This window comes from Bombus impatiens, unplaced genomic scaffold (genome assembly GCF_000188095.3).
Source record: "Bombus impatiens unplaced genomic scaffold, BIMP_2.2 scf_0102, whole genome shotgun sequence".
In the NCBI taxonomy this organism is placed as follows: domain Eukaryota; kingdom Metazoa; phylum Arthropoda; class Insecta; order Hymenoptera; family Apidae; genus Bombus; species Bombus impatiens.
In genome coordinates this window covers 4,508,382-4,533,592 of record NT_176521.1, presented here as the reverse complement: position 1 = coordinate 4,533,592, position 25,211 = coordinate 4,508,382, and the positions used below count along the sequence as shown (strand labels likewise).

The 25,211-nt window shown below is 35.8% G+C and overlaps 1 protein-coding gene across 6 annotated transcripts in view; it reads left to right on the top strand.

Moving 5' to 3' along the window:
- The first annotated feature begins 451 nt into the window (after positions 1–451).
- The window catches only part of LOC100741656 (fasciclin-1), a 376,648-nt gene continuing 351,888 nt past the window's right edge, over positions 452–25,211 (top strand). For all 6 annotated transcript variants that reach the window (XM_024364662.2, XM_024364661.2, XM_024364660.2 and 3 more), the window contains exon 1: positions 452–1,044. In XM_024364662.2, coding sequence (XP_024220430.1) covers positions 925–1,044 — 120 coding nt within the window. In that variant the 5' untranslated portion in view covers positions 452–924. The remainder of the gene's footprint in view (positions 1,045–25,211) is intronic.

The window sequence follows — 25,211 nt, the reverse complement described above, 5'->3', positions numbered from 1 at the left end:
AAACGAAATTTTTATAAACCCTTGTAATTGCTCATTGACCGTTCGAATCTCATTCCGCGGAAACATACATTCAATATCTGAGCATCGAATCGTTCTTTCGAATAAATCACTTTGTCCCGCTGTTCGCTCGTTCGTTTCAATCAATCTCATCGGAACACGTTATTTATCAAACGTCGAATCCATATTATTTCCAATATTTATACGGAAAATATGACTTGGAATAAATTGTGGCCAGAAACTACTTGCGAAAGAGAGAATTGAATGACCGTTGCCTACTCACGAGTTCGGATCGCGATGCGGGTGTGTTTTAATGTGTGTCGCGGCGAACTGTACGGGCAACGCGAATGGCGCTAGGGAGGGGGAAAGTCGGCCGCGACGGAGGGGAGACGACAGTACGGTATACCGAAGACTCGTTTCGGTGGTGTGGTGGGGGTTACGGGGGTCCAGGCATGGAGAGGGCGCAGTTCCGCGCCATCCTCCGTATCGTTGACACGTCCTACGAAAAGAGTGTAGAGTCAGTCGGTACGTTCGCTTCTCTCGTGACTCATCTTGTGCGTTGATCCTTGATTTCTCGTGACACCGAGCGATCTCGTCGTTCGGTTTCCACGACCCTGTCGTTTCGTGGTCGACGGAGCACGTAAGCATCTTCTTTATTTCAAATAACGCGCGTGCATCGGACAGTGCGCGTGCCGTGCGACCGTTGGGTCGCTGACTTTCAAAACAGTCTCGATCGCGCTCTCGACCTATCGACGACGTCGTTGTGCCGGAGGAGCGCGTATATCGACCCGTGATCCTCTTCAATCGTTCTTGCGTTCGTTTATTCTCACTGTGTCGTCAGTACGAAATTACCGTCTCGTATAGTGGATTGGTGAATTTCGGGTGTGACATTCTTTGTTCGGTTCAGTGAACATTTCACGGGGAACTATGTCGTCAACTGGCAACTATCTGTTCACCGCGGTGATTATCCTGATCGTCTCTGCGACCGGAATCATCGCCACTGTAACCATGGATGCCAAGATTCGCGACGACTCCGACTTGTCCCAGGTAAGAATTTTTTACGTTTTGTCCGTCTCTCTCACGCGTACTACGCATTCGTTTGGAATTAAATGTTTTTCGTTGCGCGTTATGTGTTCGAACGTGTTATGTGTCCTTCGACATTCGTGTTTTGGCGAAACATATATTTACTTCAACACATAGAGTCGTTTCACGCGTAAACGAAGTAAATAAATATACCACAGATGGGTACTTTTTGTTCATTAGTTCGTAACGATTGAAAGACTTGCGACCTTGCGTAGTGTCAAGTACTGTCTACTGTAACAAGATAACACAGTATATTCTGTATTCGTGAGAATCCCGAATGAAATTAAATACGACGAAATAAAATATGTTGCACGTTTCTGACGCATTCAATCGGTCCATGAAGGTTACTTTTAATTTGCATGGTTAACCTTGTTAGCAGAGGTTATGATCGAGTCTTTCATGATATCGTGTTTTTCTTCCGTGAAGTAGTTTTAAAATGTATAATGGAGGACGAAAAACTTCGAATGGTGAAACAGTTTAATTTTGAACTCTAAATATATTTGAATTAGCGAAGAATTTTCATAAAAGCTATATTAATATAACTGTTATTAATTTATATAATAACTAACATATTAATATATATTAATATATTATTTGGATTAATTTATCTGCTTAGTATTATGTAAAATTGAGTTACGTTTCATAACAAAATCGTATGAGACTCTACGTGGATTTTAGTGTTAAATGGTATTATCACGTTCGCAACTTATTTTTATGTCACCGTCAAATTACCAATAGAAACTCTAATAGGTTTTTTGTCGACACGAGTGAATCATTTAATTTTAGGGCCTTCTCCGTGTGCTAACCTTTATGACGAGGTTTACGCACCATCTCACATCATTCTGTTAATTAATGACGCAATAAAAGAGGCTGGCTGACATAAAATCGAGAGTCACTCGACTCTTTTCTTTGCGTCCATCGACTCGATTCTTTTTTTCTTGCAGCGTTCCCACACCTTAGATTACACAAGGGAAGTATAATTAGCCGATAAAAGAGAAAATTTGCTATTACAAAAGTTTTTTTGTGTGAATAAATTGTCAATCTTTTCGCGTTTAAGATAGCGAGAGATTAATTCCGCGAGATTATTCACTTTTTAGTGGAGCAATTGTTCGCGTACTTTATTAGATGAATATTTCCGTAGAAGGATTTCGGTGTTTCGGGATGTTTTTTTTAGATATTAAATAAATTTGTTAAATTGCCCAATTTTTTGCCTTAGATACTTCTGTACTAGTTCATATATTTGTTTAACATTTTTATTATCTTTATTTCACTGTTCTTCATGTTCCGTGTAGATTGACAACATAAATTCGTTCTGTTCTTATTTATATCGATATACTATACAGTATGTAGATATAAAAACAAGATAAGTCTATGTTACAACCACATGTTTTATTATTTTCAATGCAAATAGTAGGAGCATTGTTTTAAGGATTGAAAATTAGTGAAACATGAGGTTCTTCAAACTATATAAAGAATTTGAAAAATTTTTGTGAATTTAGGGGAAATGTAACGACTACGTAAAACAATTACTGCATCAGTGGACCAACCTTTTCTGCAAATCTTCATCAAAAGCGAATATTTTACTAAAATATTTAATTTTCTGCGAATAATGTAGATTTTGAGAGATACAGGCAAAGTTTTATATATTATTTCTAAATTATATTAAAAAATCGTAATACGTACCTCCTTCTATTACTGCATAATATTTTTCTTGCTTTTCTGCAAAAATCCTCTGAATTTCTTTAAAATATTCAATCTTCAGTCGACTGTGGAAGTTTGACAATACCCTTATACTGTTGTTAAATTTTATCAAAAAATCACACAAATTGAAAATTAGACTATACACACAAAGTTGTCCCATTTCCAATTAAATTTATTAATAAATTTTACAAAAAACAATGCATCATATTTTTCTCGCTATTCGTCTAAAATATCTTTAAAAACCGGAGGAAATTTTCTAGAAATTTTATTTCACGATTCGTTCGATATTATTCGCTCGACGATCGAGTCAATTTTTCACGCGATCTCGTTTAAAAAGGTGAGTTCTATAACCGGAGGCGCCCAGTCTTCCACGGATCGCGTTTCACGTTTAGTTAAATGGACTGATCTACATTAAATCCCCCGGAGATTCCTTTGGCGGCTTTGAATTCATCTCGCTGAATATTACAATAATGCGTATCCAGCTTCGAAGGCAGGCCGAATGGATCCCACCCACCAACTTGTTGCTGCGACAAAAATCGTCAGGACGTTTTCGCTTGGGGCTAGTTTTCACTTCGATCGATTCAACAAACTACTTGCTGCCGCTGGTCCCCGAACTCGATTTTCACAGCTTTTATTTCATTCCATGCTCGGCACCGAACTTCCACGATTCTTTTTATCACCGAGAAATATGATTCGGTCCGGCTTTTAACCTTTTCGCGGTCGTGGAACGTACAGCTTTTAATTTTGTCCCACGACACGACGCTTGTTTGCTCGAATCTAGAGGTTTCTGACATTGATTTGCGGCTCTAAAATCGAGTTTATTTGTGTAAAGTACAATAAATACACTTTATTCGATCTTTTCATCAAAATTTGTAGAAAAATTATAAATTGGAATTATAAATTTAGATTTCGTAAAATGAATTTATACGTGAACTGAGGGAATTGAATGATATTTTGGAAAACATTTAGTGTAAAAATACATTTCATTACTGAAATATATTAAATTATGAGTATAAATGTGAATAAATCGTTTAGGTTTCATCGTTTTCTGTGATCCCGAGGTATAATAAATTTTCCAGGTAATATTACACGATATGCTTTAAGCCATATCAGCAAATATAGTTTAAAGTCAATGAAGAAACTTTCAAGAGAAAATGGATCAATTTTGAATAATTTATGCAGACACTAAAGATATCAATAGGAATGTTAACTAGAGGAATAATATTATGTTATTAGCTTGTATAATTGCTGTCCAATACATTATTTATATAACACATATATAACATAGTAACACGATATACATTACTTTTGATGATATATTTCCTAATATTCATTCACAGATTACGTTATATCTATTAATAGAAGACGCAATTAATTCGATCCTACGTCTTTTAAACATGACGGATAATGGCCTTCTTTACACGTACAAACCTTTCATACACTACTTTCCACAAGAATATTTTATTCGACTATCTCGATCACGTCTGCAACGAAAGCTAACTCGGGATCAATTTCTATTTCCCTTCAACTTCTCGTATTTTCAGAAAAATCTTATACGTATGTGCCGTATTTGCCCAGTAGACTGTAACTCCTATGAGCGAGAAAACAAGCTTTGGATAAAATACAAGGGATATTTTTATTAAAGTTATTATACTCTTTCGTATATGTTGAAAATTACATTTTACAAAATTTCACATATTCTCAATTTTTCGTACGAGATTGTCCTATAAATTACAAATTATCGTATAAATTGCAAATTATCCTATTACATCGCGGTTCATTGTTTAAAGTAATACGAAATCGTAAGCCGTACAAAATCACATTTAGCCATGATACATACGTACATATATATTGTACATATTTACATTTGCGTTCGTAGCTGCAAAATAGAGTGCCATGTAATAGAGAATATAGCATGTGAAATCAGATTACACATGTCGATATAATGTACAATGGTTTTGATGTGACACGGATTAACAATAGTCTCCATCGCTGTCATAAGCGTCTAATTCGTCTATTGTTTCGTTCGTTTGGAGTATCGGGAACGCATGAATTCCTCGCGCTGAGCTGTTCCATTTCACCTGTTCTTCCCTGGAAAGTCGTGGTGCTACACGGTCAACCGCGTAACTGAAACGGTCATTGCCAATGTCAAAGCCGTTCTCAGTTTCCGTCCTCCACTCTCTCATTCTCTTTTCATCACCAAGGCTCAGCTTCTGCCAGCAAGTGGCCTTGCCTTTCACTTTTTTTCGTACAATGCTTACGTTAAGTCCCGCTAAGTTCCATTCATGTCGATGGCAGCCAGGTGCAAACAGGTAGATTGGTTACGCTTGTGTGTACAATACACGTTCGTTCATGATAACGACCATGTTGGCCTTCGAAGATTCTGTTTGATATTAACGCCATTACGCTCCAATGACTTCCTCGTTTCTCTATAGGTATACCGGTGTTGCACAAATATGCATACGTAATAGGGTATTTGAATACTTGTAGAAACTTTTTATCAACATATTACAACATATAACAAACATATTACGCAAACATATATGTTTAACATGTAACAAAACATTTTGAAATTTCATTAGCGCCGTAACGAGACACAATTACCGCACTTATCTCGCTCGTATTATTAAAATTTGAAACGCATTTGAAAATGTGTATAAAAGTTATAAAATATTTATTGAAAGTATATACATCGCAGTATTTGAACAGTTTATCATTCGCTGTATTAATAAATCTCAATATTCAGTGAGATTATCTCTTTAACGCTTGGGTATTATTATACTTGAGCAAACTATTCTAGCTGTATGCTGATTTTTTAGTGTAAATACATGTTTATGGTAAATATCTTGTAACTCCTATATGCATTTTCCGAGTTGTTTCAAATTTTACCAACATCACGAGAATCGAGTCTTGTAATGCAGACAAACATAAACAGGGATCATTTTTCTTACGAGAGTTTCCATTGTAACTGTTGTGTTTCAACGAAATTACATTTTTACCAAATTCCATTCTTATTAGGTCGTCCGGAAAGTTTCTTTCGTTTTATAAGAAAATAATGGATGCACAACATTTTCCGTTTTATATTATTTTATCGAATTACGTGTGATCCATTTTGTTCTATCAAAATAAAGATCATAACGTGTGACAGATTAGGTTTCATGTTTGTATAAAGATGCGTTGTCGTAAAGATGTGTCTGTAAAAGAAAGACACTTTTCGGACAACCTAATATAAGTATGAAGAAGATGCTGTTTTCTTTGAAACCTGTTTAACGTGAAACTAATTCAAATAATTAATTCAGAATGACAAAGTAATTTCTGTTGCTGTTGGCCTTTGAAGATTCTGTTTAACATTAACGCCATTACGCGCCAATGATTCCCCTGTTTTTCCTGTTGGGAAGCAGTTGAGCCCTCTTCTTGTCGGTCATGAGTGTATGTGCATATGATAAATTCCGGAGGAACGAACAGGAAATGTGAATAAATATTATCTTTCGGGATTAAAAAAGAAAAACGCGTGGGAAGTAATTATTCCGGATATGAGATTTCGGACGGGGGAATTTGAATCTGTAACCTGTATCGAAAATTTTCTGCCGATTTTTTTTTCCTTCATGTCGGTTATTTATGGGGTAAACGTGATAAGTATATGTACAATCAAAATATTTTATGAAATATTATTTTATTTATATGCGTGTATAATATTTGGTGAACAGGTTTTCTTTTTTCATGAGCAATTTCATTTTGCGTATAGACAGTTATTATTGTTATTTATAGCAAGTACAATATTGATAATATTACAAATCGAGGAATGAATTGAATTGAATTTTAATTTGAATGAAATATTTCAAACAAATCCAGGTTCAAAATTTTCAATCCTTGATAACGTTAAACAAACATTCGGATTCGTTTTTTGAATTTAAATTGTATTTTGAAACATCAGGAAGTTAGATAATTTAATATTTGTTTTTGGTTTGATATTAATCATACTGATATCTGTTCCGTATCATCAATGATACACTCGGTATATGGTGTCATTACTGTAATGTGATCGTTTCAGCAACCACGAACAATAAATTTTTTCCAATGACACGCGTGTCTCAATGAAACGAAAGCTGCAAAATTAGCATAAAACATAATAGGATTTTTGACTGCAAGATGACTCCAAATAACAGATACAAACCAATTCACAAAATTTGTTCTGCAATTAATTAAATGACTTAATTAGTCACAGTTGTCAGATTATCTTTTGTAGCAGCATTTTAAAGTTCATTGAAAACTGTATATTTGTGTTATAAAAAACTGAAAATTACATTTCTATTTCCAATATTTCTCAATGTATTACTTTTTCAAATTATTGTAATGACATATAGAATACAAAATCACCGCAGTTCATTTTCGTTAATATACATTTTTCTGTTATTGCAATTCTTTCTCTTGTTTGACCAATGCGATATCAAAAACAATTTTAAACATTCAATATTTATCATAAACAGATTTTCCTGTCTTTGGTATCGTATAGTCAATGACCTAAATAATTCGATGGCGAAGTGTTATTACAATTGGTAGAATGAGGGAATAGCTGGGGAAGGAATCATGGCACCGGATGTCATTTTTAAGTTGAGCAACAGATGGTCCTCAGAGTTCTGAAACGTAAGAAACTTATCCATAGCTAGAAGTCGTTTCGTCCCGGAGGCGGACCGTATGTTCGTCTATGGGATTCCTGGAATTTTATTTTTTTTCTCTTCTACTAATGGAACACGTTGTATGCTTCTAACTAGAGATTAGATTTTCAGTGTCTCTAAAAAATACAGATACGTTTACCGAATTAGGTATTGAAATTTCATTGATCAATATTGAGAGAAATATTAATCTGTTCGTTAAACAATATGATTTTCCTTTTGATATACTTTAAAACATTTGTGGTTAAAAATATAGATTTGTTCTACTCAACTCCATTAAATATCTAAATGCTTTGAATATTCCGTACATTTTTCCATGTTATGTGCATCCTGTACGTTTTTTAAAATCCCCATAAATATCTATATGAATATTCACAATCTACCTATAATAAATAATATGCAAAAATACTTTTTGCAGCCACGGCACATACGTTTTACCGTTCATTTAAATCTCCTTTGAACACATTAAAATCCGCAGCCTGATCGTGTCATAAGAATCACAATATAGGACTAAAAGTTTCCAAAATTACCTAATAAATTCGAAAGACAAGAATAACTTAATTAGCCAGATCTTCACCCATTTGCTCGAGAACGCGTCAGACCATAAACTCGCAGCAGCTCATAAGGTTCTCGATTTGTAGTATCTCCGTGAGAAGCGTACCGCGCATCAGGTGTTCCTTCATCTGTTTGCACGTCGACTTGGCGCAGCATTTGCGTGCACCCAAGACCTGTAACTGGGTTCGATTCGTTTCTCCAGAGCGCCGCCGACGCTCGAAATTAAGGCAAATATTTTACCAAGGGAAGTAGCGGAATTCGCATGAACGGCCTTCGGCTGGAGCGAATCGAGAATGGTCGAACGATGACTTGAGGTGAACGAACACTGCCAGTCGGTATGGTCTCTCATTCTCTCCTCCGGACGATCCTCTCTTCGGTTCTCTTCTCGTTGCGCGCCTCCGCCGGATATTTTTAACTTTAACAAGCGGTTCGTGCTGAGACGAAACAATGCGCTACGTCCCGCTGTGTACTAGGCGTGCTTTTATGCGCACGATACAAGCATTACGCCGCGATATATCGTTTGAGAAAGAAGTCTTTCTCATGAGGTCGCTTCGTAACGAGAAAACGTGTTTCCACTTTGACTATATTCACGCCAAATACCTCGTACGTGTGCTATTGCGTCGTCAGTGTTGGTAGACCGATAGATACAATAAGGTCCGCAGCTTGCAAACATTGAACCCCCTCCTGCCCTCTGTTTAAATGGAATTTGCAGCCGTTCCCTTATTGCGAACGCAGTGCATTCGCGCGTGTTCATCGCCACGAATACTTTGTGCTCTCCCACGCTAAAAGGTTGCAACCCTTTTGCAGCTAAACATTTGTCCACGATACGTCGTGTCGAATGAGGCAAGATATCACGGACAATATCACTGACAATGAGATGTATGAAAGATTATAAACGCAGGTTGGTAAATTGATGGTACAGGATTTTTCTACTTGTACCTTTGTACTGTGTGCACTTTATGATTGGAATTTTTTTAATTTAAATATTTGTTGTTCGTTCCTTCGTAATATAGGGTAAATGTGTCGGAAATGAAATGAGTAAGAAAACAATTTTTCGATTAAGTATCGCTATCTTTGCTTGCTAAATGAGATGCTTATTGGAATTTTTTTTTTTGTTGTACGGTTGTACATATATTCGAAGTTATAATCTTTATTGGTAGATTTTAACGAAATCTTCCATTCATTTATCTTTAATTAACTATTTGCATTGTGAAAGAATTCTACAAAATTTGTTTGGATATCTTCGCTACTCTTACAGTTACTAGGATTATAATCCTATTCACATTATTCTGTGTATTCCTTCACATGATTCTATTAACATTTCTACAAATCTTTGTCCTGTGTTCCATATAATTATTTTGCACGAATACAACATTTTCACCTAATAAATCAGGCTAATTATCGCATTTCATGCGAGACCAGTAAGTATCTTAACGCTTCTTGACGAAAGTGTGCTTTACGTACGTTCGAGGATCTGTATACCAATTATTCAGTGACAAAGACTCCATCGTCTCGATTATCTGTTACAAACGGAAACTTCTCCCTTCGATCATCCTGTCGAGAAGTTTGACTTTCACGTTTGTGTAAAACAAACTCCGTATATCGCCTTATATACCGTAGCAAGAATCGTCCGTTACAAACGGATAGTCAAAGAAGTGGATCCTATCGATCCGTCGAGCATCCGGATTGAGTGGTTCGAAGTATCATAAACGCGTCTCTTCCACGATCCATCCCTTGTATGTTCGGAATCGAGCCGATAGCGTAGCGACGTTTCATAGAAACCGGAACAATACGTCGCGTAGGCGCCTCGGGCCACCCGAAGAAACTACGCTTGTATTTCTCGTAAAATATGGAAACCCATAAAGATCAGTGCCTTGTGCCGCGTTAGCGAAAAGGCGTCGGAGAATTTCCCGAGTCTGTTCTCCCTTTTCTTCCTTTTCTCCCTTTCTTTCTTCTTACCATTTCTTCTCCACCTTCGTCTTTCAATTTTTTCTATTTTATTCACCCCTTTCTATGCGCCATATCGAGTACAGTAACTCGCGAAAGTATTTCAACACCTGTGTAGAAACGTTTTATGAATACATTGCGAAACATTTCGAAATCCCATTAGCATTCTAATGAGATTCGACTATCACGATTGGTTAAGCACGAGGCAAATCTGTAGATATATACGTAGAGGCTAGGAAATATTTAGCATAAACGATTTTTGGAAAAATACCATGGAAAGATACAACGTATATGCCATTCAACAGAATGTTAAATTTATTTGTAATTTCCTTACGAACTTTTTGAATAAGCTAATGCAACATTTGTGCAAATATGCAAATATGTTTGAAATAGTCAAACCTAGGTAGACGATTATTTTATTTGTTAAATACTATAACAAGCACTATATTTTAGATATTTTACGCATCTTCGAAAATTATATGCATTCTGCGTATTTTTTCACAATTAAATTTCTCATAAATAAAAAATCCACAATCTAGTGATGTGTTGCTGTTAGTTTTTCATTAATTGATATATTTTACTGACTTTCCTGTATTGGTGCTACGAATCGACCGAAATATTCGGATATTTACGAACGATAGTGTACACACAGGTCGAATTCGTTTCTTTATTTCGTTCCATCGAGAAATTTTTCTGGTGACAATTTCTGCTGCGTCCTTCCCTCGTTTTCACCACTCCGTGTCCCCAAGGCCTCGGGGGATTTCCCTTTTAGCTGAGAGAAAAGTCGCCGTGTGTACGAAAGCGTTGCTTTTACGGCGCGAACAGGGAATTAACAATGAGAGAAGAAGACCAGACAATTTCCAGTTGCGGGAGTAGTATCGCTTGCCGGAACTTAGCATGGCGCGGCCAGGTTGGGTACAAGTGGAAGCCGCCTTTGTCGATTTCCTTCTTGCTATTCTTTGTAAAACACGTCCTTTGACGCGATTTCAATCAAGTGTTTCGTTGAATTTTATATTGCTTCTTCTTTTTTTTTTTTTTTTTAGACGCTTGAGGTTTGTACGTCGCATACGGTTCGTTTGTTTCTTAGAAGAAGGTATTTGCAGTTCGTGGATTTAGCAAGGACTAATAGAATGAGTCAAGAAATACGCTAGGTGATATAAGTGAAAAGTTTCTGAGACAAACTTAAGTTTGGAAATTTTAACTTAAAATTAGTTTAATGAGAACAAACATTCGCTATTTCTATGCCTTAATATTAATAAACTTGTATTTTAGAATAGAATTATATCATACGTAATCTATCTTACTGCAGAGAACTTACTACAATAATTGTCGGAAAGTATAAATTAGTGTCTTCAAATATTATAGTAACGGATTTACGCCTTGATTTAATGTAAAATGTAATGCTGTAGTAAGGTGCTGTAAGCCGTAGAAGTCACTTGCTACGAATTGATTGCTTGTTTCTTAGGTTATTTGTGTAATGTTGTTGATACAGATTCGTTTCGTTATTCTAAATTTCGAAACCGATATACAATTTAATATAAAATATATAATAATGTTAAACGGGTTGAAGAAGCTGTAATAAAAGAAGTAATGAATGCCACAAGTTAACAAGATACAAATTTTCTCTTAGATTATACTTATTATTATTTGATTTTATATATGTGCTATGATATTAGAAGAAAATCCGATAGAAAATTATACGAAATCCATTTCTGTAAGGTATTTGAGTAATCTTTCTGATTTTTGCAATTTCCACAGTATGCTGATGTTGCGCAAGTGTACGTAATAGGGTATATGTTAAGAACTATACTTTTGAGACTCGAGTTTATTGAATACTCGCAATAGTGTAGGATTGTACAATACAGGAGCTGACTAGAAGGAGTTTTCTAGTATATAGGTACATTTATTTTATTTATACCTCAAAATTTTATGTTACTTTTTTATATCTATATGATCTAGATCTTGAAACGTGTATGGTTTTAGAAATTAGATTTGTAGACGAATGAGTATTACCAGTGCGTAAATAACATTCCGTATGTAATAAGAATAATAAGAATAGAGTCAGAAAGTAATTGTAACTGTTATGTTTAAACGAAATTACACTTTTGTCAAATTCAATTCCACGAATAAGAGGACGGTCTTCTAGCATTTGATAACAAAAGTTATATATAATATTTTTGAATGATGTAATATTTATTTTTTCTTCTACTATAGTAACATCCAATTTTTTTCCCATCAATTATCTCAGATTTCATTCCTAATTTATTTCAGTAATAAAGGTTATGTTCCATACAGATCAGGTCGACTAAGAAAAAATAATGATTATCGTTAATATAAACAGATTAAATTGCGCGAAAAGAATTTTTCTAAATTTTCGGTGCAAAGGTTCGTAAATAATTAAGTTAACTTTCATAGGAATTTCATGTTACATCGTACATAATAACTTTAAGAAATTATCATTGCCCTATGAATCTGTTAATATGATCGATGGATAAAGGTAGAAATCGTTCCATGAAATTGCAATGAGAATAACGTTCCACAAGTCAATTCTTAAATATTGTTCAGGTTCTGCGGTTCATCATCTCAGGAATATGTTTCCCTCGTCCAATCACGATGCGTAGAATATGTGTAGCGATACATACTAGTGATAGCTAGTAATGTGTATCGATCTTAGACGCATCAAAGGTCGTGGTAATAGGTTGGTTATGTTGTGTATGCCAACATTAATAGTATTGGTACGTTTCAGTAGATCGTGGTGTTCAATTATGCTCAGTGCATCGATATCAATATTCCATCGAACATATATTTCACTTGCATTAATTTTTAAATAACCAAAGTAATTTATCGTGATTCCTTTACTTCAAATATCTGGCAAGTTTCTGACAATTATTGATTGCAATCTCAAACATACTTTCATCGCTGTTATTATACCGTTCGAATCAATGTTAAATTGAAATAATGGAAAACGACATTACAGTGAGGAAAAGATATAAGGAAAAAATGCTAGATAGAATATTTGAGCTAAAGAGGACAGAACAAATGTTCGGATATTTTTGAGCAACGGTTTTTCTCCGGAATTGGTCGATAGGTCCCTCACGGACCAGACTAGGACGTTGATAAAGGTCGGCACAGATTCACCGACCATGAATATTCCAGCGCCAAAAAGCGAGCCACAAACTTTGGTGTTCCAGAAATCGCACGGTATGCCCATTATATCACGGCAACGCATTGTGACGGTGTTCCAGGAGACGGTAAGCCCGGCCGTATCGCGCGTTTCACTTATATAATTTACATCGACGCGTATTATAACCTGGTTGGTGCTGGGCACGTAACGGAGTGTACCGAGCGCATACCGGATGAGCGGCATACACAGACTATGCCACTAGTTCTGAATGGAATTCATGTAACTTCGTCACACGAACCCAATTTCTTCCTTTCTCATGAATAATTAGCGATTACGTTCTGTTTCTATCCCTTGTCTGTAATCGAAAGCGGAATTTTCTACTAGGTTGTCTCATAAGTACATTCATATTTTCTTAAAATGGCAGGTTATTATTTCTACATAAAATCTATCTAAGGAGCAATTCTCATAACATCTTTGAAACGTAGGTACACATAAATGAAAAACGAGCAAATTTATTGCTCGATCAAATATGAATATCAGACGCGAGCCTATGGATGCAGTAGGTACTTACATACTTACATAGGTTCACGAAATTATTCAAACTACATAAGCAGGTAGACATAGCTACTTTTTATGAATGTATTGTGCGTGTTGTACGAAACATCTTGAAATACCATAAACACCGTTTTGAGACTCGACTATCGTGATTAACCCATCGGGAATGACGTCCGTACGAATTCTCGTTTCGTTCTCATCGGTATCGTACGGATTCTTCATACGTCGCGTCACTTACGTATCTCTGTTATGGTCTTATCTCTATGTACGAGATTTTACATCTTTCAAGGATGACTGACCGTAGTAATAATATTTGCATTATGCAGAGACTAAATCTTTTGAATCCTTTTCTAGAGTCCAGTTCTGGCAGTCGTTTTACGATAAGGTATGGCTTCAACAAGTCAGGGAATCGTAGTAGGAACTTCGCAGAAAGTGAGAAAGCAGTAATTGCAGTGTAAATGAGAATCGAGTAGTCGCAGAGACCACCACTGAAGCAGTGGATCCCAGTTTCGGTTGACGAAATATACGTATAATTGTCGAGTAAATCCACTACCAAGTTATATCTTCTCACTGAAGAAATTTTCCATGCTCCAGAATATTTCCCGAAAGTTATCAGCAGTGATCGGTTTCAACTTATATTTAAATTTCTATACTTCATAGACGTGAAGAAAATCACTATCAATGGTCGTTAAGTAGCTTCGCAAGCTATGTATGTTTGAATGATATACAAAAATATGATACATTCTTAATTCGATAAAAATATCGTAGGCTTCACAGAAAGAACTCGCGAATTGTATGTCGTCTTTTGACATGGGTTAATTAGCAAGTGTTTAATTAGTTTCGTGAGCTAGTATATATATTTATCCCTTTTTACTTGCTCGATTTTATTTATTTATTACCTATTAGAAGGTTTCCATTTTTATCGATTCCATCCAAAAATCGATGAAATAATTCCCTTTGGCGTTGACAAAATAAAAATGACAGACGAACCTATCAAGAGATACCGAGCGCTTCGTATTTCTTTTTTTTTCTCTACCATGAAACATGAATCTCTACCATGTCTGTATAAATGCGTCTGACGCATATAGGGAATCCCACTTTAAGGCGTGTTTATAAACGTGCGACCCTGAAGCGACGTCTTTTGAAGCGACAGCCATCCTTCGAGGTTCGAGAATCGTTAGAAGTTCACGAGTGTGAATAAATCGTGGAATATCGAGGATAGGTACTTTATCCGAGATTTCTGTAAAAAGCGAGATTAATTATGACTTGGTTTTGTCCTTGAAGATACGCCGGTGGCTGGAATATACTCTCGAGAATATCAATGAGAGTGATTCAATGCTTAAATGCGTGTAGCATAAAGATTCAATCCTTTGATCCTTTTTCCTCTCGACTTGGCTTTAATCGTGCCATTCGTGATTTCATAGAACGAGGTCGCAACTTAAAGTCTTTGCATTTTTATTGAAATTCTCGATGCTGGTTTAATTTTACGCAGTTTAAACCTGGTTTTAAATTATCCAAATCGTAATTAACGAATAGTAAAGAAAAAAGGAGGTTTAAAAGAGATGAAAGATCGGGGGAAATAAGTTTGATCTGCTAGCTGACACGATTCTTGATAAGAAACTCTTTCAATTATAGAGCTATAAAAAAAAAAGGTAATGAGGACGAATTAATTTTAGTTATGTGTGCAATCACGACTTTGAACATTGTGAAAACTCTTTCTCTCGCCGTATTTCCAAAATCATCGTAATCATTTGGTTTATTTAGGATTGTAGTTACAGTTCGATAAAGGGAAGATGTACGAAGTTTAATTTACATTTTAACTTTAATTTCAATTCTTCAGACGATGAATTATTAAATAACAGTAGCTACTAACATAATAGTATGGTAAACGGTTAAACATGATGTTTTAAACATATTCAGTTGCAACGTAGTTTGTATTCTCGTCGTTTATTTTAAAGTTTAAACTCGTAATCTTTTCTTTTTTCTTTCGAAAGAAATTAATTCGAAACTTATGTCCATTTCTCTGAGACAGATGTAATTGGTAAAATTTGTGGGCTCGCGTACACGAGCCTCGCCAGCTTAGAGCTCGGAATTAAGGAGCGACTTACTCCTTGAATGTTCGTACGGTCGTAAAGTTTCGCGACACAGAAGCAGAATTCGTAAATTCGCGTGACAGAGGCGCGGCTAGCCGCGCACCGTTCCACTCTGGCGAATTGAGTTTTCTTACGAATACTCGCGAACCCCAGCCTCTCCCTTTTGTATTCTGTAGACACATTTCAATTTAAACCCGCTTTCGGGGAGTGAAGACAGTGCACCGCTCGTATAATTAACCGCTTCAATTCCATGATTTTATTTCGAAGGACGTAAGACTGCAGCCGAAGCGTGCTTTCAACGACGTCAGCACTCCTTGCGTTTCGATTGTACCCGGGTATAACGAGCACGTTCGAACGAAGACAATTTCACCGTAGAGCGATGTCAAGGAAATTCGGAATGTCAAAAGTAGGAGTTAAAGACTCGGGTCGTAAAACATCCTGAATGCACAATGTGAAATTGGCAGCGAGAGATACGCTGCAAGAATGTCGTTACTATGGTAACAGAAACCCGTACAAAATCGTACAGCAGAATAAAGCTATAAAGTTTATTTTCATAATTAGTGTAAAAAGAAAAAGCGCCGGCAATTATTTTTTCGCCCTATCGAAGTATCTGTTAATGGAAGTTTATCACGAAACAGTATTTTCAAATGTTCCGATTTGACTTTCGTTGATTCTCAGAAGCGTATTGCGTTTTGATAATCAGTAGATAAATTATACGAAGAGATAGCTTAAAGGCATATCTCTTTACATTATATTACAAAAATTAATGCCGATCATTTGTGTCTTCGTGTTTAATTGTAAATAGAAGATTATATTCCAAACTCCGCTATTCATAAATTGCTCTTTATTCTTTCAGCAGTAACAGTTGGAAAACATAAATGAAACAATTAAAGACAATTTACTATGTGATGCTAATTTACCATCAATCTGTATAAATCAACCGAAATACCTGAATACTTACGAGTGGTAGTATAACAAGGACGACTTTTTGTCTTCTATTTTTCCAATTCTACTTTTCCCACTTTTTTTTGTACCCTCTGTTGAGTGATAAACGTTGCGAACCGAAGATGTAAATGCAATAGAGCAAACCGTTGCGTCGGGAACGATTTGGAAGCATCAATTTTTCAGTCGTTTGACTGTAGAGATCCTCGTGTATGAATCGAATTCAAAAACGCGACCAGTTTATTTAAATATCCGGCTTCATCTCATGGCAATGAAAAAACAAATTGACACATCGGTCAGTTAAGCTTGCGTTGCTCTGAAGTCGGGGGTGGACAAACTTGAAACCATTGTCCGCGGTTTGAAATTCTGTCCTCACCTCGCGATATCCAATCGTCGTTTTGTATATACCGTTGTTGTGGATAGTCGTTACGAAGTGAGATTACATGGTGTAGCTGGATTACGATCTGTGTTCGTATTATATCCAGCTACTTCGAGACGGTTGAGTACTGTTCTTAGGTTCGTCTTAGGAATAACGTTCAATTAGAGGATTCTGCGGAGTACAAGAGATCAAATAAAATCGCGTTTCAGCGTTTTATTATCGTTCTCTTGCTAATCAAACATATTTCTTATTTCAAACACGTGTGATTTTATTGCACTTGGTCAGCTATATCAAGTATTATGCAAAGCTGGGAAAAATTCTGAGTCGCGGAAGCAGTGGCTTGAACGTAAAATATTTCACGCAGAGTATGCCATATTTTCGAACGTAAACTTTACTATTTATGCGTATGCGTAAAAAGTGAAATTAAATGTCGGCAGTAAAAAAGTTGTTTGGTAAGAAAATTGTTTGCTTTTGCAAGCAGAACATTCACGAGATATGTACTGTTCTGTGTGAATATATAGAATAAGACGAGGAATCAACGTTAACAAGTCTGAATCTTCCAAAATTGACATCATTTCAACGTAAATATTTTTATCACTACCGAATTTTCCTTTTGTAATACTTTTTAGCCAACAACGAAGGACCTCAGCGCGCTGGAATTAAGATTTAATTTCCGAGATTAGCTCCTGTACGTTATTACACAGAGATAAGTTTTAGACGCATTATTATGTTATTACGGGTGCTTAAATCGTAACATGCAAAAGCTCATAATAATATACCGGTAAAAAATAAATTTTCCTCCTTGTTCCTTCCTTTTTTGTCTAACGTGTTTGATCGATAGAAAATTGCTGTTGATTCGTATCATCATGGTGTGTTACAGAGATCGTATCGATATTAGATGAAATTAATAAATAATGTACTCCCTCGTTCATATCGTCACTAGACTGGCGTATGTTTATAAAAATTCATATTTTTACGGATAATGACAAGAAAGTGATACTTGAGTAAAAATACGTGTTATTACGTTTATAGTTTTGATATTTTGCACTTGTACTCATTTTTCTCCATTTTCTGATGTAAGTATATAAATATTCATAATCTGATTGTCACGAATAACGATCAAAATTCGAAGAAGCTCGAATTGCTTCCTTTCGTTAACAAAATTCTAACAAATAAAAATCACAGAAATTTGCAAATTGTCTCGATGAAACTGGTAAGAAATTTCGATAACAAATGAAAAATTAACACACTCCGTTCCAGTTCTTCGCAATTTTTTTCTTTAAAAACATCCCTGTTCCCCTTTTTTATCGGCGATTTAATTTCCAAGTTCCACAATATTTCTCGTTAACGATGCCATAGGTATGCGAATCCGAAAATTCCACGAAATTCAAAGTGTTTTTGACTCCCTGGCTGACGTAACTTTTATCAAAGAACTTTTCTGTTGTCATCTCTTCCGACACTTTCAACTGCATTCACGGTCGCCAGTCTAGCTAGTCTACTCGGTCGACAGTTTAAGATAGTTAGAGTAGCGTGCAGAAAGTAGCGGTAGTTTGGAATAGTTAGTGACCACGATGAATTTCCACGTCAAGCCAAGCCAATGGATATATAGATGCCGGAGAATGTCCTGGGAGAAGGAAAGTTAACCACATCGGAGACAGACTGTGGTTTATTAAATGTTCAGCTCCGCGGTTGTCCCTTTCTCGAGGATCTGCTTGATCCTTCTTCACGCTTCTTTTCCAATCCCAATAATCCACCTGCTTGCATGCTAAAAATTTCAAACTATCCTGTTTAATTCAATTTTTTATTCTGTTCCTTGTCTTGCCCTTTTTATTTCTTTCATCAGATTTAACAATCGAACGTTCTTTTAGCACAGTTTTCGTACTGCTTTGTATATTTACCAGATTATATTTTAGAAGATTAACTTTGGAAGAAATTAGTAAAGTTCGGATAGAAATTCAATAGAAATTTCGAGAAAAGTCGAGAATGTTTTATTTTTTGACGATTTTACCGAAATTTTGTACCTTTCCTTTTGTTTTTTGCAAGCGGTGAAATTTTATGCAAATTTTTTTTTATGATTTGTATTCTGGTGTCTCGTGTGTATAAATTTCCTTATGAAGCATGCAAGGTCCGTAATTCATGGATCTTTGTACGGACATTTTACGTATATCGCGGAAATTACCCATCTGTGCTGCCTTAAAATTTCCCAAAGGTTTTCCCAAGGTTATGAATTAAGGTTATGAAAGGTTATGAATTGTCAATAGGAATTACGCGCAACTACGATGTTACCAAAAAGTAAAAAATTCGAAGACACGATATTAATTCCTTTAAGGCTCTTTTTATTTAAATCAAATAATTCTAACAATAACGAGAACTAGAACTACAATATATAAAGTGAATAACAAATTACAATTTATCTTCGACTTTTACTCACTCTTCACACGAATCACCTCGAGTTATTAACTACATAACATGAGAGCTACCTCGTTATCGAGATTATCCATACTTAGGACGTAATAATTTCTCAAACAGACCTCCTGGACCTCCTCAAGGACCTTTCAGCCTTTGATACATCATTACATTTGCATGAAAAACTTCACACCATCTTATTAAATATATATATTTACAGAACCTATAATAAATGATATTTTTCAGCTATTTAAAAATATGATAATTGTTGGATTAAAACAGCCATTTGCACCAATTCCTTATAAAATGTAATTCTTTTTCGTTCTTTTCTGCCCACGTATGTACATAATTTTCAATTCATGATACATCACGATGACTCGATCGAGACGAGAAAACGAAATTACTTCGAGGAATTACTCTTTGTTTCACGATTGTGAACTCGCCTTGACTAGTTCGTTCACAGTGGCAGACTTCACGTGGTTGTACGATGACTCAATCTCGCGGTATTCGCTGCAGCAGGATAGTTTAAGTGCTATAATTACTTGATACACAGAACGCTGCCTGCGAGGAGCAAGTATATATGTCTTGTCTGGTCGTTTCGCGAATGATCGATTTCAGGAACGATAACGTTGCCGGCAATTTGTGATTAATTTGAACTGTTCTGAAGGGATTTGCTACGTTTCTTGCTATACGGTCTCCCCTCTGTTTTGATTTATGATTGTTTTCGCGTTATTCAGTGAAACTAACGTATTCTAGGGTTTTGAGAAGCATTGTGAAGAAAATAATCGAACAGTTGTTTTCATACGAAACGAGAATCCTAACGAGTTATAATTAATTGCTACATATTTGAAATATTTTGATTTCAATAGTATCGTTATTATAATTATACAGATGAATTGATCGTCGATTAAGGTGTATAAAGTGAAACTGTCTCCGTTATAGTTGGGAAGAAAATTGGCAAGGCGAGTCTATTTCTTCGCACATCTTGGATTCCGGCGGCAAGAACAAACTCGAGCGAACAATTTAGATAATTAACTCTGTTTTACTTTAATGAGCACCAGTCTGCTGGTTGCTTCCTGATTCTCTAAACTCTGCTACACCTCTTTAAAAACAGTCGCGTTCGCTTCATTACATTACATTACGAACTATAACTGTTCCCCACTGTTCTACGTTCTGATATAAATATTTAGAAAACGACCGTTCTACATTTGAGAAATTCAGCATTTCAGAATATGTATTCTTCTGTAATATATATTTATTCCGTTTTTTTTTCGTTTGTATGATAAATATCAGAAATAGAAGATTTCTATTATTATAAGATCAAAGTAAATCAACTTTAGAATACAGAAACAAAAATGAATCTAGATGATTAATTTAAGAAACATTAGTTTGTTGTAGCAGTTATTCAGAGTACAGATTTCACATAATCGTTTTAGGAACTGGAATCGATCCGATACAATTACTCTCAATCCTTGAAACTTCGGGGAATCGTGTGTTTTAGAAATTTGGAAAGAAATTTACAAAAGGAAACTGATCTCCACCAATATCTTTCTTCGTCATGAAGTTAGAGACGAACAGTATCCATTTAAGACAATCCCAAGGGCGCGAAAATTTAAATTGACTAATTCAGAATTGCATACAGTATTGGCGCAATTTCTAGTATAAAGTTTGTCTTATCAAACAGAACAAACATACTTTCACAAAATTCACTCAATTCGGGTATAATATCATGCCATGTATATCGAGCTCGCATAACATCAAGACTTTTATTAAAATTCATTACTGTTTTAATATCACCGTACACACACATTTTCGCCCGGGTTGTGTACCGAATTCATTCAACTTTTTCACAGCGATGCGACGCGACGGACGTTATCGCGAAATTTCTACGAGAGTCACAGAATATGTTTGGGAATCGTTAGCCGCGGCCAGTTTCCTGACCTGACTGCCTTAACGTTGGTCAAAATATCTTCCGCGAACGTTAATTGGCAGGAACGAAGTGTGAACTATGCATAGGGTTATCGTTGTACGGTGTCAGAGTACTGGCGAGGTGTGGGTGAGGATGAGACATGATTACCTCCTCAATTACCGCTCAATGCTATCCTCTTCGCATAATTCATAACGTCATATATACCCTGAACGAGATTTATTCGCCTCTTTGCAGCCCGCAAAAGTGAAACTTCGCGGATATTTTTTGGCAATTTCGGAAATAACCACTAACTCGGCTTTTACTTTTGCGCGAAAAATCTAGTTTGACAGTGCTGTTAACGTCATTGCCTGCTCCCGAATGACATTAATATTCTGTATGTGGGAATTATGGGAAGCCTGATGCAATAGTATGACTGGTTTGTTCCGGTGAAAGGCTCCCAGCCACTGGTAGCATAACCTACGTATACTAAGGTTTTCTTTGACTTTTCTTTCATTGAATTTTTCGCATCTTTGGTTGCTACAGTCAAATCGAAGAGTTCAAGTAGTACAAATTTGTTAAGTTCATACAAAATTGGCTAATTTTCAGATTCAAATTATAACGTTACAAATACGAATCACAGATAATGATTCGGTGGAAATTTTTATATTTTCGTTGATTTTTATATATTAATTTCATTTTTTTTGTCGTATTATACCACTTTTAATAGACTTTGCCTAACATTCGAAATAAGAAGCAAACATTTTGACAAGATAATTTTTTTATGAATGAAACGATGAAACATTATATGCAATCTTTCAAAAGACACAAAACTGTACCATACTCTGCTTACTCCTCTGACACACTAGAAGCTCCATAATATACGAATGCTTTTACATTCCATTTTTCCGGAATTATGAGCTAACGAGAATTACACCGATTATCGTAGACAAGACTGTGACGTGGATTAATGATATTGAGTTGTTTAGCTGAGGAAAGTATGACAGTTCGAGACACCCGTTATATGGTTATCGTAAAACAGAGCAAAGCGAAGCGACGACGAGGGTGGGATGTTCACGCAATAGGAAGTGGTGGTGATTTCTAAATTATTTAGTCTAGACTAAAGTGTGTCATGATACGGGTGTAATCTACTGCATAACTTGTCTTCAATTTACATAGCGAATATTATGTACACCACGTTGACGAACGCGGCGACGTCAGAAAAAATCTTACGTTTAGCAAGGAATTTTCTAAGATTATTTAATGGACACACTTGATTAATGATTTTGGTCGTAATTATATCAACCCTCAAGAGTTATCGTTGTTACAAATCACGTTAATTTCTTCGTGCGCGAAACTTCACCTCGGTATATTGTTCTTCTTATTTTAAAACACTAATGGAATTAACCAGGACCAGCAAAGATTGCTAGTTACGAATAACGTTTTGGTGATTATTATATTTTATATTTTGCATCTTGATATAGTAACGTTTAACGATCCAATTATTAATAATAATTATTAGATATGAAATATATAAGTAAAAATTAATACCAGAGGTTTCAACATCGGTGATTTCAAAATATGATAATAATTCAATATGAATTAAAAAATTTAAAACGCAATTTCCGACTCGTATCAGTAGCCGTTCTCCTTCATTGCAAATGCAAAGATCATTTTAGAACGATATAAGAATGTAGTATTTAAAATGTACGTATATATATACTTTTGCTGTAATTCATCGAGTAGATTTGGATTAAGAATTTTACGTTGTAACGACGAAGTTTTACCTACAAATTACGCTATCTTTTCACGAAATTTTTAACCTTCTCACGATTATGAATTCGTGATTCGGACCAGAAGAAACGTATCATATTTACGGAGGAGAGGCTTCATCGAATGATTTCCAAATGCACTTTCCACAGAAATAAAATTTCTCCAACTCAATCTTGTTATCGATTTCCTTACTTTGAGCAACTTACTCATAAAACATTTCTCATCCGGCTTGTATCCGGAATAAACTGCGGGTAAAAGTTATTATATTATACTATTTTATGTTTTACATATCTTTTCAATTATCAATTCTTGCGTCTTCCAGTCCAATCGTGAATTATATAAATTCTGTATATAAACGTACCGATAGCAACTGAACAAATTCAATTGCCGCAGCAGTCATTCAGTTGTTAAAAACGAATGAACCAAACGAATCTTCCGCCTCGATGACGTGTCGGATTCGCGAGTCAATTCCTGAAATAATTTTATAATAGCGTCGATCGCGCTCGAGGTTGACTGCCGGTGGAAGCACGCACTCGTTCCTTCTCGACGAGCGAGACAATTGACCCGAACAAAGTAAAGTTAATTAAAGAGCCCGTCTGGGATGGCCAAGAGAGAAGACAAAGGCGAGCGTGACGCGCGCGAGAGTAGAAGAGAGAAGGGAAAAGACAGGGCGCGCGTATTTCTCGCCCGGATCGCAGGGAAACGGAACCCGTGGGATGAGGGAAATAACTACGATCAAACGAAACGTTCGGAACGCGCGTATTATCGTTTTTTCCTTTCGAGTTAACCCTTGATTATTGTCACGCGACACGTCATGCGAGATAGAGGCGCGCGAGGGCGGAGCGAAGTGATCGATATGCAACGAACCTCACGAGGAAAAACCAACGTGAAATCGCGTGCGTACATTGTACACAGGGCGCCACGTCGCTGTTGTCTGGAATCGAAAAAGGAGGGGGAAAAGAAAGAAGAAGAATGGAGAATGTTGAACATATACGAAGAATGTATCGTGATGCATGAAGGTACGTTTGGACCAAACGGCGGAGTGATAATAATCAAACAAGTTGCTGGACCTATCTGATTTCTGTTTGGTTCCATGACAGCGAGTGGGTTAAATCTGTTTGACAAATAGAATTTCTTTCCAATTCTATGGTTAATAAGGCATCGTATTGATTTTATCGTCTCCCCTTAGTGATATCGTCCAAACGATGTCAACTGTGCTTACCTACTTTATGTCGAGTACTTACGAAGAGAGGGGTCACAGCTATTCGGGCCACTGATTCCAATCAACTTTCTTTCAACAAATGTAGGGAGAGAATGAACGTACACGTGGCAAATAATTCTACTTGTTTTATAGCATTTTTAAAGGTACATTTGTAAGGTTGGGATTGCAATCTGGTAAAGAAAGGCAACGTGAGCGAAAGTGTTGCGTCAATAGAATTTTTTCCACATTAATCATCTCTGTTTGAGTTTCTCTGTATATTTGTACTTCCTCCATCTTTTTTGTTTTTAATATATATATATATATATAAATATCACGAAGTGGTCAAACTGAAGTAGTTAGTTACAATTAAGTTCGAATAGTGTATATCATGGAATTATAATTTCTCGTATATCACAGATTTGTATATATCTGTTATTTGTTATGTTGTATATTTATGAGTTAATGACCCTATCGATAACAATACGTAGTTGAAGGAATATTAAGAGATTAATGAGACAAAAGTACGTGAAAGTACGTGAAAGGTTTATTATAATATAAAATAGATAGGTTAGACTTATTTACGATTTAATCTCACTTCTTATCATTGTAGATTATCGTCAATTTACAATTTTAGTACCGTGTTAATCACACAAAACAAACTTCATTTATCCAGACACAGAACAGTTCATATTTCTTCTAAGTACATTAATGTGGTTTCACATTTCGTCTCTAAATGAACGCAAAATTAATATTACATGGATCCTTTCCATTGAACTCAAAACGCGAACGAACCGTACATGCTCGTTTAACTGGCCACTGCTATCGCGATTAAACTTGTTAGCCGAGGTTTATGGAGAATATCAAAACTAAAAAAAA